Genomic DNA, 14489 nt, shown 5'->3' with positions numbered 1-14489 from the left:
TCCTGAGGATGAAACAAACAGGTGAGAGAAATGAAAAAAAAAAATCTCCATGAAGGATAGCAAAAGATAGTTTGACATTAATGGAGAGAACTTTAAAGGATGGAGAGAAATTTAAAGATGGGAAACTTGAAATAAATTGTTGGATTGGAGCTGCGCTAGCTAGCACACAGAGTACTGAGGGTAAGATGGTAGACATTAGGAAAAGAGGGCCAGAAATGGTGTGACAAAGCAAGTCTGATGTCAAACCACACTCAGACAGGTGCATTAGGGAGAACATGTGGGTATACTGACACAGTAGTAGTGCAGACCAACACAGACACATCAGTTAAAACACTGGTACTCACTCAGAGTCCTCACATTCAAACATAGACAGACTGAGAGATTCGCACACGTAAACACAGAATAAGATATTGCGCATCTGTACTCACAATCACGATGTCTAGCCAGGTAGTCCTCTGCAATTAAGCATCACCATTATGGAGTTGCGATGTGTGTAATGAAATAAGTTTAGCAACCTGTCTTCTATGCGATGGAATGATAGAAGGCAGTTTAATACTTTGCTAGTAAAGTACTTCTCCTCATCCCCCAGGCTCTTTGTGGAGCACACTACAGCATGTATCATTGTGAAGATCCATTTTTATGTAACATGTATATGATGTGATGAACTGTCTGTCAGTATTGTGGTGAGTGTTCCTCTTGTGTCCTGTGCATCACCTAGTGCTAAACTATCTGTAAGTCAAGGTAGTAATGAATATGTTAGGATGGCCCTGTCTGTAATAATGCTGCAGTGAGTGTGCGGTAGTCTGTCTTCATGTGCATGCTAGTGTAATGGTCATTGTGGCGGTGTGCAGAAGCTGTCAGCCAGTATGGAGGTGTCCTGCTGTTGTGTGCGGTAATGTTGGTGGTGAGTGTGTAGGCATAGGATGAGTGTGTCTCCGAAGCGGTGTGTCAGTATAGTGGCTCGTGTGTCAGTATGCGGTTGGAGTCCTCTGTGGGACAGTGTTTATATACCCTGGCCAGTACTGGGACGTGCCTCAGCACATGGACTTTTTCTCTGTCTAATTAATGGTGTATTGATTAGTGAGCCCTGCAGCTCTTCCCTGTGCATTATGGGATCAATAAGGCTGATTTCCATTCATCTGTGAACTCACACTGTCAGGAACTTTCAAATACTCCAATACAGTATATATGCATACAGGGTCTCCAGGTTAGTGGGAAATGGGTAAATGCCAGTAAAGTATGTGCATGAAATATGTAAATGCCTGTAAAGTTTTTTTTTTTCTTTGACTTGCACAGGAGGAGCTTACTGGTTGGAGTTATAGTACTGTTTTTTTTCTGCATGTGCTATTATGGATTTTTACCACCACAAACTTCCTGAATTAGTTGTGTTACTAATTCCAGTGGCATTTTGCATTTCATGCCCAAATTTCCATTTTGGCATCAGTTGCATTGTTGATTTCACATAAAGGCTTACACATTAATTGTGCCTGTTCAAGTCAGGCTCCAAAACACTGAAGCCCATAGTTCAGCCCCATACACCCCCCCCCACACACACACACACACACACACTCCCATGACCATCAATAAAACCTTCTGCTCATTCCCCCAATGTTTCGCTCTTAACTGATCTCATTTCCCTGTTGCAGACCGTGAAGGTCACAATTTAATATCATCAGCCATATGTCAGGGTTACAAGTTTTCTGCCACTGAAGTCTGACAACGCAGAAGTCTGGAAACTGGGATGTAAACAACAGCTAGTTAAGAAACTTTTCACTTGTTTAACACTCAGTATAAAATATTATTTAAAAAATGTTTATTTATACAATATGTAAACTATGTATTTCTGTATATATATTTGAAAATATATTCAAAATTAGAATATATCTCCTGTAAAACATGCATTTTTTAGACATATGTTTAAGTAACACATTTTATGTTAAGGAAACAATGTCATTTTTTCTTTCCTTTTAGAGATCCAAGCACCCAAGGTGCTTTCACACAGAAGCTTCCCTGTCGGTGTGCTAAATTAAATCCATTGAAAAATGTAATTGGAATTTCAGTGTTGCATGCAAAACTCACTGCACTTCATTGCAATGATGTGCATGGAATTTGGCCTGTAAGATATTTTGGCAGCCCTTTACCAAGTTTGCTCATTATAAATTTGTAGGTGAATGCATTGGCTGTGTGATATAACCTGATACTGTTTGATGTTTCTCTGCATTATGCAAAAACATAAAATGAACTTAGCTGCAATATCCGTGAAAATTTACATCCTGTCTCACTAAACAAACACAGCGTTGTTTTCACCTGCTGACATATCAGCCAGTTCCTTTTTTTTTCAGTGGACTCAATTCAAATAAGATCAAAGAGTATAATTAAAGATGTACTCACTCCTGTGAAAGCTCTTTCACAGAACAGAACACAAAAGACAAATGATTTTCAATGCTTTGCGCTCATTATGAACAGTTTCCCAGCACTGTTCACCATCCATGACCAGTAGTAATTACACTTAATAATAATGAAAATGATAACATCGTTTATTTGTTTATTGCTTTTCTTATATATGATTCCCCATTCAATACTATATGATTGTATAATCACAATCATTAATAGTGAAAGACACTATTGTATTGAACGCTGCATTTCGTTATGATGGGAGAAGTTCCGTTTTTCACTATCCTGTTTTCTTCTGTCTATCTGAACCTCTGTTACCATCACAGCTGTACCCACCACTACCCCAAACAGAAACAATGACCTTCTGGAATCAGTTGGGCGGAATGGCAGTGCTCTAATTGCCTCCCTAATTGTAAGCCTCGGGACAGTGTTCTCTGGAGAAAGAATGGAACCGAAAGAGAGTGGGCGAGAGAGAGAGAGAGAGAGAGAGGGAGAGAGAGTTAAGAGTGGACATAGTCAATACTTCTGTTCACACACTACTCGGGTGATAGAACAAAAACTGTAACATTTTTTTTTCTTTTATGTCCAAACTAGACATTATTTTGAGAGAGATCTCTCTCCAAGAATAAAATGCACATTTGAAGCTATTTTCTTCTAAAAAGGAATCACAATAGCAAACACAAAGATATCGAAAAACTGACTGTTTAGTTTTCAGAGAGAACATCCTCATCAGCTTGTGATACAATATTGCACTACGGGTTATTTTATGTCTTGGGGAAATTTACATTCAAGTGTGTATATATATACATATATATATATATATATATATATATATATATATAAAATCTGATTTTCTGCACAGATGTATGATTGCTGTCTATCATCGTCATTGTCATTTCTGTGTCTTTAATTAAGACCTTTGGCCTTTCTATTACTGAGCGTATGAGTTAGTCAGTTGTAGAAAAGTATTTGCATGCTGTTAATTGTAAATACATGTAATCACACAACTGGCCTATGAAACCAAGTTTATTTAATCAAGTTCTGTGTTTAAGCTGCTCATTGGGTCTCCTGTCTCTTGTCAGAGGCTTTTGATTGGACATGTGGTTTCCGGGATGGCTGCTAGGGCAACGGAACGCCCATCACAAGGTGACCCTGTGATGATGAGATGGGGAGCGATGGGATGCAGCATTTCCAAATGGTCAATGCGAATGAACAGACATACACAGATGTATTACAGGGACAGACCCTAAGGGGGGGTCAGAGATACACACAGTCCCAGGCAAGGTTAATGACAGGAGAGGGGTACAGGGTGACAGGACTCAATTTCAATCCATACATACCCCAAAAAAAAAAAAATACACACAAAATGCAGAAATACACACACAAGCAAGGGAGAAGGTACGAGATAGAAATGATATCCTTAAAGGGAATATTTCACATTTTGAAAATATTAATATTCAGTGATCACCAACAGCTATAGTAACTGTAATTGTAAGTTTTACTTTTCACTTTTCAATGCCTTTAATCCATAAAAAAAAACTTAAGTTTTGGGGCAGCCATCAACATAAAGTGGTGGTGGGGGGTGAAGAGATGGTGGTGAAGAGAAACACAGCTGGAACAAATAAAACAGATACAAAGAACCAGCTGCAGGTCTTCATCCATTTTATCTTTGGTTTGTCTTGCTTTCTCCCTGCTCCATCTCTTTCTCTGCCTTGGAAAGACAAAGAAATACACCTGTGTTAGCTTGGCACAGTGGATAAACATTCAACCGCATAGTGCAGCATCTGTACAACTGTGAACATACAGTAATAAGACACTCAGTCTATTTGACAAAAAGCAGACTGGTTCCTCCCTCTGCAAACAGTGAGAGATGAGGGGAGAATAGATGTGTTCCAAGAAAAGCAGTGAATCAGAGGAGGAAAAGGGATAAGCGAGAGTCTGGCCTTAAAGTTTTCACCTTAAAAGACTTTTAAAGTAATTGATCTTCACAAAGCTGGACAGTTCAGGTCAAACAGAAAATGATATTGAACAGATCATACACTGTTCAAAACTGGAAAAAAAAAAGAATTAAGAGCGCCCCTTCACTGTGTCAATACAAACAGTTTTTTCATATAAAATGCTGTGTTAGACAGGACAACTGCAATATTATTCAAAAGGTTTGACTCACAGATAAAGCGGAACATGGGGAACACAAGTAAGAGGAAAGTGAAATGGACAGACAACACCTACAGTATGAGACAGCCTAAAAGTAGAAGTTGCAGTGATAAAAAGTGTGTTTGCTTTTCTTTAAGAGGAAGAGATAGGTAGAAATCTACAGAGCTTGTTGAGTCATCAGCATTGAAACAGCCACTCCAGATCTGGGTTATAGTGTACTTAAATCTACCATTGGTGAAAACAGACTGCAGGGGGCACTGGTGTGTTTTCATTGGTGGAAGCCCAAACTGTTATTTACTACAGGTATTTTTAATGCAACAGTTCATCACCGAATCATTATTTTGTGTGACGGGATATATTGTGCACACTTTCTCACCTTCCTTATTGACTGACCAACAGATAAAATGTTTGCACAATGGGCACATACACTATATGGCCAAAGGTATGTGGACACCCCTCCCAATTATTGAGTTCACGTTTCAGCCGTACCAGTTGTTAACAGGTGCATAAAATCAAGCACATAGCCATGCAATCTCCATAGACAGACCTTGGAAGTAGAATGGGTCATACTGGAGAGCTCAGTGACTTTAAACGTGGCACTGTCATAGGATGCCATCTTTGCCACAAGTCAGTTCGCGAAATTTCTGCCCTGCTAGATCTGCCATGGTCAACTGTAAGTGCTATTACTGTCAAGTGGAAGCGTCTAGGGGCAACAACAGCTCAGCCATGAGGCGGTAGACCACGCAAACTTACAGAGCGAGGCCGCTGAGGGCTGACAAATCTGGGTTTGGCAGATGCCAGGAGAGCGCTACCTACCGGAATGCACAGTGCCTTCTGTAAACTTTGGTGGAGGAGGGATAATGGTCTGGGGCTGTTTTTCAGGGTTTGGGCTAGGCCCCCTAGTTCCAGTGAAGGGTAACATTAGACAATTAGAATAGAAAGACATTTTAGACAATTGTATGCTTCCAATTTTGTGGCAACAGTTTGGGGAAGGCCCTTTCCTGTTCCAGCATGACTGTGCCCCTGTGCCCAAAGCAACGTCCATAAAGACATAGTTTGACAAGTTTGGTGTCGAGGAACTCCAGTGGCCTGCAAAGCCCTGATCTCAGCCCCACTGAACACCTTTGGGATGAATTAGAACGCCAATTGCGAGCCAGGCCTTCTCGTTCATCCAACATCAGTGCCTGACCTCACAAATGCTCTTTTGGCTGAATGGGCACAAATTCCCACTGACAAACTCCAAAATCTGGTGGAAAGCCTTCCCAGAAGAGTGGAGGCTGTTATAGCTGCAAAAGGGGGGGGGCAACTCCATATTAATGCCAATGGGTTTGGAATGGGATGTCCAATAAGCTCGTATAGGTGTGATGGTCAGGTGTCCACATACTTTTGGCCATATAGTGTAACTTCAAACACGTTGTTGTGTGTGTGTGTGTGTGTGTGTGTGTGTGAGTGAAAGAGAGAAAGAGAGGGTGTGTGACTGAGTGGGTCAGAATGCTGCTAGACCAGTCTTGTTGGAGGCGCACAGCTTTTCTTCTCTCAACCTTGAGAGCCATTAATTGCAGTAATTAAAGAAACGAAGCTTTGACAGTGCCAGAACACGAGCTGATTTTCCACTTCTACCACAATTCTTTTGGCATTTTTTTTTTAAATTTAATTTGATGTTAAAGAGGTACTTGTAGTCACTGTCATTTCCTGCAGCTTTTGTTTCTTGCTTCCTTCTCTTTCTCTTCCATGCATGGCAGCGTTGGGTTTCTCCTGTATTCTCTTTCCTCTTCCTTTTTTCTACCTTTTTCCTTCAACAAATGCAAGGCACTGTCCATCATTTAAAGAGGTCCAATTGAATACATTGTCTGCCACATAGGACCGGGCTTACACATGCGAGGCTGAAGAAACACGTGAATATGCGTGCTACCGCGCACACACTCGCACACACACAGTGAAATCCTTTCATCCAAAACATGCAGCACCAGAGCAGGAAAAGTACTGAAGCACATGTGACATAATTCCTTGTCCTACCTGAGCTTTTTGAAGCAGCTGGGTGTTCACTTCTGTTTTCCTGCCTCTGCCTTTGGGGCCTCTGCCTTTGGGGCCTCTGCCTTTGGCGCCTCTGCCTTTGGCGCCTCTGCCTTTTCGGGGGCTGCCTTTTCGGGGGCAGGCTTTTCGGGCGCTGGCTTTTCGGCCTCCGGGATTTCATTCCCACACAGTTTACTAAAAGGAACAGCATTCCACTTTCTTCTAATTTCTCATTTCAACATTTTCCTTAAACAATATGTAGAACATTTTATAACAGTTTTTAAAATGTGCAAACAGCATTCCAGAATGATTACAAGGTCACTTGTATGTTGAACTGGTTTTATTTCACACTACGTTTTATTCACTCTTTTGGTAAAAGCAAGTTGAACGTCCTTCTTGCCTCACATTTCAGGGTTATTTTTTTGTTTTCTTCATATCTCCTAGTCTGTGTTACACTTATGAATACAACTAAGGATATTCACAACTTCTAATAAACTCTATGTGATGAAACCAAGGAGGTGGACCCCCTCCACTTTACATACTGCAGTGCACAAGCTAATGAGGCCACTTACTTGCCCTCTTGCGAATCTTTCTTCACAAAGGCACACACTTTGCTCTTCTGTGCCATCTGTTGCTTGAGGTCACCGGTCTCCTTGGTCCAGGCTTCCTTTTCCTTGTCAAACTGAGCTACACAAAGTTTTAAATATTAAATTCTGAACACTAAATTATTTTCAGGAGATATGAATTTTCATACGATCAAAGCGTGATGTGCGTTTGATGTGGTTATTGCGGTACTTCTAGTTGGCTTGGAGTCTGTCTAAGGGATTGCTCCTGGCCATTGGAGACATGGGTAGAGAAGACTGATGCTGATGAAATGAGAATTTTAATGAAGGTTTTAACAGGACAGGCAAATATTCTGATGTTGGGGTTCCAAACACCTTCCCCCAACCCCAAAATACAGTTTTGACGGTAGAATGTGTTTGAAGATATAGCATTTTCAAAGTGGCCATGGCTTCTGAAGGTTTCTTTGTTTCCATCAACAAAATAGTTTCCACTGATATCACGAAGACACACAGCCCAAAACATCACATTTATTCTGACTGTGGGAACACTATACATCTGCAGTGACTTTAAACTGCCAGGTGTTAAAGATCACCAATGTTCCCACAAAAGGTCATGAACTTTGAACCTCCCCATATGTTACATATTTTATTTGAAGAAATGCAAAAGAACAGCGTCTTACCCTTAACATTTTTCTGCTCTCCATCAATGCTTGTTATTTCATCATTCATCTTTTTCTACAAAATTGATTAGAGGGAAGAGGGCAATACAGAGTAAGAAAATGGATGAGCAACATAAATCCCTTTTAACATCCTGTAAATGCACGTTTACAAACGCACCTACAGAATTACATATAATTTCCCCAGGACCTCCTTTTATATTCCCTGTTCCCTATACCTCTCCTATTTCCATACACCTCTCCTCCAACTTCTTGAGTTCAGATACACTGAGCTCTGTATTGCCTCTTTGTCATGTATTAGTAATGTAATGAGTTAGTCCTGTAACACATACAGTGGGTGTCTGAAGTGGTGCGCATCTGAAGTGGTGCGCAGTGGTGTTAGCAATTCTTATTCTGCCCTTACTTTTTGTCACCTTCTGCTATCACCCTGCCTCCTCCCTCCCTCCACCTTTCCAACATTGTTCCTCTGTTCTCCGTGCTTTCTCTTGCCCTTATCGTCTCCCCATTAATCCCACACCCGTCCTATCCCTTCCTTTGCCCTCTCTCCCCTTTGTATCTGTGCACCCCCCTCCCCCCCTCCCCCTTTCCCACCTTCTCTCCCTGGCAGGCCTCGGCTGCAGTCTTCAGCTTCTTAGCCTCTGCTTCATTGGCCCCCAGCTGCGTTTTCAGCTCTGCTACCAGACTGCTGCTATCATCCAGCTGCTTCTGCAGTTTGTCCACATCAGCTTGATACTCTCCCAGCACGTCCTGAGTCACCCGGACCTTTATGTCCAGGAAGGAGGACTTCTTGGAAACGAGGATCATCTCTTTCTTCTTCATGAAAATGAACACGGCTAGCACTGCACTGGTCAGCAAAGAAGCGACCATAACCAGGATAGGCAACTTCATGATGATCTAGACGGTTTTGTATGCAGGCAAGCGAATGCGCATCTGGTCTATCAAAGAAAGACAGAGCGAGGGCGAGAGACAGAGTATATTTAAGTGGTTATAACATATATTTGGTAGATCCTGTCTCACGTGATGTCAGCAAGTTTCTTTCTCTCTTTCTCGTTCGCTCGCCTCCAATGTATACTCTCCGAAAGACAAGGATCGCTCTTTGAGTGTTATTATTTTCTATTTTGTTGTTCGATCGCTTTCTCCTTCCTTTAATCTTACTACGCCTCTCACGCCCGCGAGCTGCCAGTTCTCCACTCAGCAGTAGACAAGATCTCAGCACTTCTTTTCTTCAGATTGACAGAGGAAATATTGAAAGAACGAAGAGGGGTGTGTTTTCTCAACCAACCTGTTGCTGTCTCCGCCCCCTTAGGTGTCTAAATAAGAAAAATAGCCCGCAGAAGATACTGTAAAGTACGTAAAATTAATTCTCTCAGATACAAAAACGGAACAGCTGTTAATATACACGAGAGTACTCACTATAGGACAAGCAACTGAAATTCGGAGTCGTTTTAAACTCCGATGACTAACTATTACAACGATATACGTTATAAGCAGGTGTTTTGTTCCAAAATTATTGGGAAGATTACATTTGTAAAATCGTTTATAAATACATGTACATGTTCATAAATACATGTACATGTGAATAATTACCTTTTGGGTGGAGGATTAATATTTGAAACATACGAATGGATGGAGGTTAAAATTCTATCGCAAGTTCCCCCTTAGAAATGTAGACATCAAAGTTAAATGAAATTAATGTCAGAAATAGATGTCACCCCACAGTTTTTAAACATAAGAAGGAAGTAAATTAAATGCACAAATGAATATGCTCAACATAATATAGTCACTTCATAAATTACAAAACTTGTGAACATTAAACTTATTCTGATTTGGATCCAAGGTTGGCCATTCTTTAATGCATTTTTCCTAATGGTGTTCATTTGTTGCTTATAGTGGCAAGATGGGGGAGGGGTATAGATAAGCAGGCGAGAGCAACTGTAGGGAAATTATTTGTACCCTGGTTTATCTTGTCTAACCGCTTTTTCCCGCATGACAGTATGCACTACGGAGACAGTCACCTGCTGCTTCAAATGTCAGTTTGAAGTGGTTTTACAAAGTCTGTGTAGCACAGCTTAACGCTAAAACAAACAGTAATAAGAAAGGTGTGGTCAAAATGCAATCCAATATGGGCAATTTTTCTGAAATAACTAAGAGGAGAAAACAATGACAGAGCCTGGTTCCTTGTGTTCCAGCCCCATACTTTCTTTCTCTTTCTTCTTTTTTTACTGCGTGTCTCACCCGCCCTCTGGTCCTATCAAACAGGAAGAGCTGGTTAAAAGTCACTCGACCAGAAGTAGTGTGTATAGGGAGGGACAGAGGTGTTTGAGCAGAGGGAAGAGGAAGGGACGGACAGACAGGTTATGATCCAAAACTGAGAGAAGTGGTTAGGCAGACAGGTACACGTAAACACGTCCTCACACCATTCCTTTTTCCTCTCGGCTCCCCTGTGGACCCCTGTCTCAGCAGAATGATGCGGGCGGCAACCGCGCTGGTCGTCGTCTGCCTCGGCATTATGGGGGTCCTGATGTACCAGACCTTCCAGCAAGAGATGTCCATGCGAGACATCAAGGCCCGGATGCAAACTGCCTCAAACCAGGTGCGCAAAGGGGAGGAGGAGATCATCCAGGCAAAGCTGAAGATCCAGGAGATCAATGCCCTTCTCTCTCCTATTGTCCTGAGGAAAGATGACCTGACAAAGAAGAAGCAGGAGATGAATGCTGCCAACGGAAAGGTTCAGAAGACTGTGGAGGAGTGCAATGCTGAAAAGGTACAGAATAATTTTCTGCAAGGTTATCCTGCTGATGTAGAATAACGTGAACTAGAACAGAGTTTTAAACAGTTTATGTGTTTAATGTGTATTCTTATTAAGGAAGTACGGTGACAATCTAACAGCAGTAGAAACTGCTAATCAATGTGAGGAGACTGAGAATGTCACATTTTGAGAAAAACTAAAGAATAAACTAAGGCTATGCATAGTAGGTGTCCCTCTGAGTGATATCAAGACATTGGTGCAAGCTAGACTTTGTAGCATCTTGGTCACCCTGCCCGAATAGTGTGTTAATGTTTAACAAATAATGGACAAAAATCAAATAATGTAAACGAGCTAAGTTACTTTTTAAAAAACGATACACCTGTGCCTGTTTCCTAGCACCTGCTTTATTGTTGTCTCCTTGACTACACAGGGCTGGTAATATAGCTCCTTTTCATTGCAATTTTAGGACCCTGTGTAGTAAGGGTAATGTAGTAGAAATATGATGTCCAGTTTCTCACAATGATACAGTATACTGCAGGTATGAAGACAACTCTAATGTGTTATTTACATCATTCTGTTAATATGCTCACATGAAGTGACTTCAAGATACTAACAGTGATGATCATACAATAATGAAACAGATGACATTGGAGTGATGTTTGACTGCCAAACATGTGTTTAACTGCCAAACATAGCTGACAGATTGCTAATGTTTTAATGCCGTGCAAATAAAAACTGGTTTTATTGCAGTCCTGGCTGCATATTTAAATTAACAATCACTTGTTTACTGCACTGACTTTAATCTCCCTCCCCTTTGCATGACCTTTACCCTGTATCTCCAATTGTCTCACCTATTCACCCAATTCTTCTGTCTCCCTGCCCATATTTCCTTCTTTTCTTTTTCCTTTCACACCCAAGACAGAGGCAGAGAAAAAAAGGACTGCTGTAAGTGAATCTCTCAAAAAACTGAAAGGTAAGGCTACTTATTTTGTTGCAGGGATACACTATTGTTTTTTATTATGGTACTTTAATTGCCCATCCCCAACATTTCTAACCTGCCACTCCTCTGTCCATTTGGTCCTAACCAGCCCCCTGTGTATACCTGTATACTTAATGTGTCCTTTATTCATGAAGTCCTTAAATTAATCTAAGTGTCTGTGCTCCTGTTGCAACCCATAACCCATCTGCACCCCTTACAATTTTGTGTGTACTTTACAAACCATTAACTGTGACATCCAACATTTATTTCATTTTGTTTATTTAGTTTACGTCCACAATTTTCTGTTGATAAAGTCAAATCAAACAATTATGGAGGCTGTCTGAGGAATTTGTGAAGGGCTCGGCCAATAATCTGGCACTGACAATCATTAATCAAACAAGCCAAACCCATCTTACTTAAAATGAAACAGGAATGTAGACCAACACGTTTTAATGAATCTATGAATGCTGTTTTGTGTGTGCCAAAATGTGAACATGCATGAACAGCATTTTAAACCATAATCCCTACTCACTAAACTCCACCAGTCTGGTCCTGAATACTGTGAGGTGTTCATGGTTTATGGTATTGGTATTTATTGATTGTTCTCTCTCCTCTCTCTACAGATGAGCAGGAAGCAGAGAAAAAGAAAGCAGAAGAGGAAATAAAAGGCCTGAAACAGCAGATTCTAGATCGGGATAAGAAGTTGTGTGAATTTGTGGACATGAATCTGGAGGAAGGAAAGTAAGTATAGGGAGCGTTTCTATTCCATGAAGCCATGTGTCATGTGTCATCACAGAGACCCTGTGTCCCCTCATACTGTGTACCTTTTTTTACAGGAAGCTGTGTGGAGTTTTTGAGGCCCCAAAATAAGACCTTCAGCAGTGACCCCCACCACCACCACCACCACCAAATTAGGACACTTCGCAGCCCCCAGCCCCCCCCCCACCCCCATACATAAACACACACACACACACACACACACACACACACAAACACATACACACACAACCACCACAATGCACACATGCATACACACACTCTCATGTTTTGCATTGAAAATAAAAACAGTTTTTATAGCACTAAATTGTACAATGCATTGTTTGTAGTAAGCACTTCACTTCCTGAGCAGTTTCAGTGTTTGTGAAGACTTTTGAACATTGCCAGCAGTGTGCATAGCAATAAACTGTACAGTGCATGTGCATGAGTGTCATAGTCAGGGCAGTGTATTCATTGTTTTTAGACTGGCAGGTAAGCATTGCAGTTGAACCAGTTTACCCGGACATTTGGAGGATGAAGACCGTCTACTGCTGCCAAACTAGTCTGTTTGCATTCTGTAACACTGACATTCCCCGATCTCATTTCCTCATCAATCCATGCTGATACACATAATTTAACACTACACTATGCCCTCTGTGTGCTACTATATTACAAATAAGTTAAAGATGAGCTTATTAGGTTGGCGTAAATACGAGAAAGTAAAACTTGCAACTTTATTGGCTGACTTTCATAAGGGGTGTGTCAGCAATACCAATGGTAATATATTATTTTGTGACATGGTTTGCTATTGACTAGGTTTATGGTGCTAGTTTTTTTCTCAGCAGACACCATTATTAAGGGTGACCTACAGTACACAGCTGACATCCTATCCATTTACACAGCTAAATATTTATTGAAGCAATTGAGGGTTCCCTGCACCTAGATATTCATTTTCAGTTACCTTGTCACAACAATACTTTGCGACATATTCCTCCTTCTGGTTCTTTCCCTAGTCAGTCTAAAACAGAACAGTTTCATTAACTCTCATTAATAAACTCCCAAAGAGTCAAATGTCATCGTTTGTCATTCTTTATTAGAGAGATTTATGACATTCACATTTTAATCAGTTTTACAATATGGTGATCACACTGGCTAGTTTTTCTGCTTTGTGCCCCACCCCAAACCTTCTTTTATCCAAGGAACAAAACAGGAATTTTGCTTCAGGGGGAATAACACTTTGTGGTCTATATCCTTTCTTTATAAAAGGCCTTTCCAATCAGGTTCAGTTCCACTGTATACTGCTGCCTCTCCTGTTCCAGGAGGTTTTGCAAAGCTGCTCTGCGCACCTGTAGGGACAAAGACATGTACATTGTCAATTAAACTGAGTATGAGAGAGAGTATGATTGTTCAGCAATGTAGGGCTCACCGTAACGAAACTGGAATTTCATATAGGGTAATATTGAAACTCTGAGGCTTGCATTCTGGTAATTACAAAACGACATACCACATTGATTCAATGCACTAAAACTGATTCCATAATCAAAGTACAACAAAATGCAACTTGTATCAACTTACTACAGTTCAATGGATAAAACCTCAAGCAAACTTTCACAAGGTGCTGACGGAAAAATAAGACCAGAGCTGGTCCCAAAAGACCAAACACAGCCTGCCCCACTGGCAACACATGCCCAGCAAGCATCATATACTATGTATCTGTTTGCTGGGTAGACAAAGCAAAACAACCTCTGACTGTGGACTTGAGCTATGGACTAGCTGCCTCTACTAGATCATTTGCTTTTTGAACTCACCGCATGGAAGACCATATTATTGGGTAACCCAGTGCTGACTGAAAGTATACAACTGCAGACAAACTGAATCCACGGACATTTTTCCACACCTTCCTTGTGCAGCACGTGTTAAATAGCTTCTTATTACCCAGTCTCAGTTTCTTTTCTGCCAGGCCCTGCCAGTCTTTCTGTCACTTACTCCCATACTCAATCGCTCACACACCCAACCATTTACCAGGATCAGTGCCGTGCGCCCCAGAGCAGCCTCCCTCTCCAGTGTCAGTTGTCTGTGTCTGTTCGAAAGCGATGAGTCTCCCTGAGCCCATCTCCTAAGCTCAGCCATCTGCATTACAGTCCTTGCAATGGACAGACAAGAAGAATGCAACCATGTTGGACACTGAAATCTTAGCTGCACAG

The 14489-nt window shown here is 41.2% G+C and overlaps 2 protein-coding genes across 2 annotated transcripts; one reads left to right on the top strand and one right to left on the bottom strand.

Annotated features, from left to right (window-relative positions):
- Window positions 1–3234: 3234 nt before the first annotated feature.
- zgc:174935 (uncharacterized protein LOC796019 homolog) lies at window positions 3235–9024 on the bottom strand. Its single transcript, XM_036539638.1, has 5 exons — window positions 8393–9024; window positions 7805–7859; window positions 7134–7248; window positions 6565–6756; window positions 3235–4105 (listed from the first exon to the last, which is right to left on the bottom strand). The coding sequence occupies exons 1-4, from the start codon at window positions 8687–8689 to the stop codon at window positions 6591–6593; spliced, it is 633 nt and encodes a 210-aa protein (XP_036395531.1). The 5' UTR covers window positions 8690–9024; the 3' UTR covers window positions 3235–4105; window positions 6565–6590.
- Window positions 9025–10085: 1061 nt separating this feature from the next.
- Window positions 10086–12473, top strand: si:dkey-87o1.2 (uncharacterized protein LOC796684 homolog). The gene is made up of 4 exons (XM_036539859.1): window positions 10086–10565; window positions 11469–11523; window positions 12153–12270; window positions 12366–12473. The coding sequence occupies exons 1-4, from the start codon at window positions 10266–10268 to the stop codon at window positions 12397–12399; spliced, it is 507 nt and encodes a 168-aa protein (XP_036395752.1). The 5' UTR covers window positions 10086–10265; the 3' UTR covers window positions 12400–12473.
- The last annotated feature ends 2016 nt before the right edge of the window (window positions 12474–14489 follow it).

This window comes from Megalops cyprinoides, chromosome 10 (assembly GCF_013368585.1).
Source record: "Megalops cyprinoides isolate fMegCyp1 chromosome 10, fMegCyp1.pri, whole genome shotgun sequence".
Taxonomy (NCBI): domain Eukaryota; kingdom Metazoa; phylum Chordata; class Actinopteri; order Elopiformes; family Megalopidae; genus Megalops; species Megalops cyprinoides.
The sequence above is the reverse complement of the archived record's forward strand: the minus strand, read 5'-3'. Positions and strand labels throughout refer to the sequence as shown.

Coding starts and splice junctions, on each gene's coding strand:
- zgc:174935 (XM_036539638.1), bottom strand. CDS start 8,689: ATGAAGTTGCCTATCCTGGTTATGGTCGCTTCTTTGCTGACCAGTGCA. Junction 7,860..8,392: donor AGGCCTGCCAGGGAGAGAAG/GTGGGAAAGGGG, acceptor TCAATTTTGTAG/AAAAAGATGAATGATGAAAT. Junction 6,757..7,133: donor AAAGATTCGCAAGAGGGCAA/GTAAGTGGCCTC, acceptor TGTTCCTTTTAG/TAAACTGTGTGGGAATGAAA.
- si:dkey-87o1.2 (XM_036539859.1), top strand. CDS start 10,266: ATGATGCGGGCGGCAACCGCGCTGGTCGTCGTCTGCCTCGGCATTATG. Junction 10,566..11,468: donor AGGAGTGCAATGCTGAAAAG/GTACAGAATAAT, acceptor TTCACACCCAAG/ACAGAGGCAGAGAAAAAAAG. Junction 12,271..12,365: donor ATGAATCTGGAGGAAGGAAA/GTAAGTATAGGG, acceptor CTTTTTTTACAG/GAAGCTGTGTGGAGTTTTTG.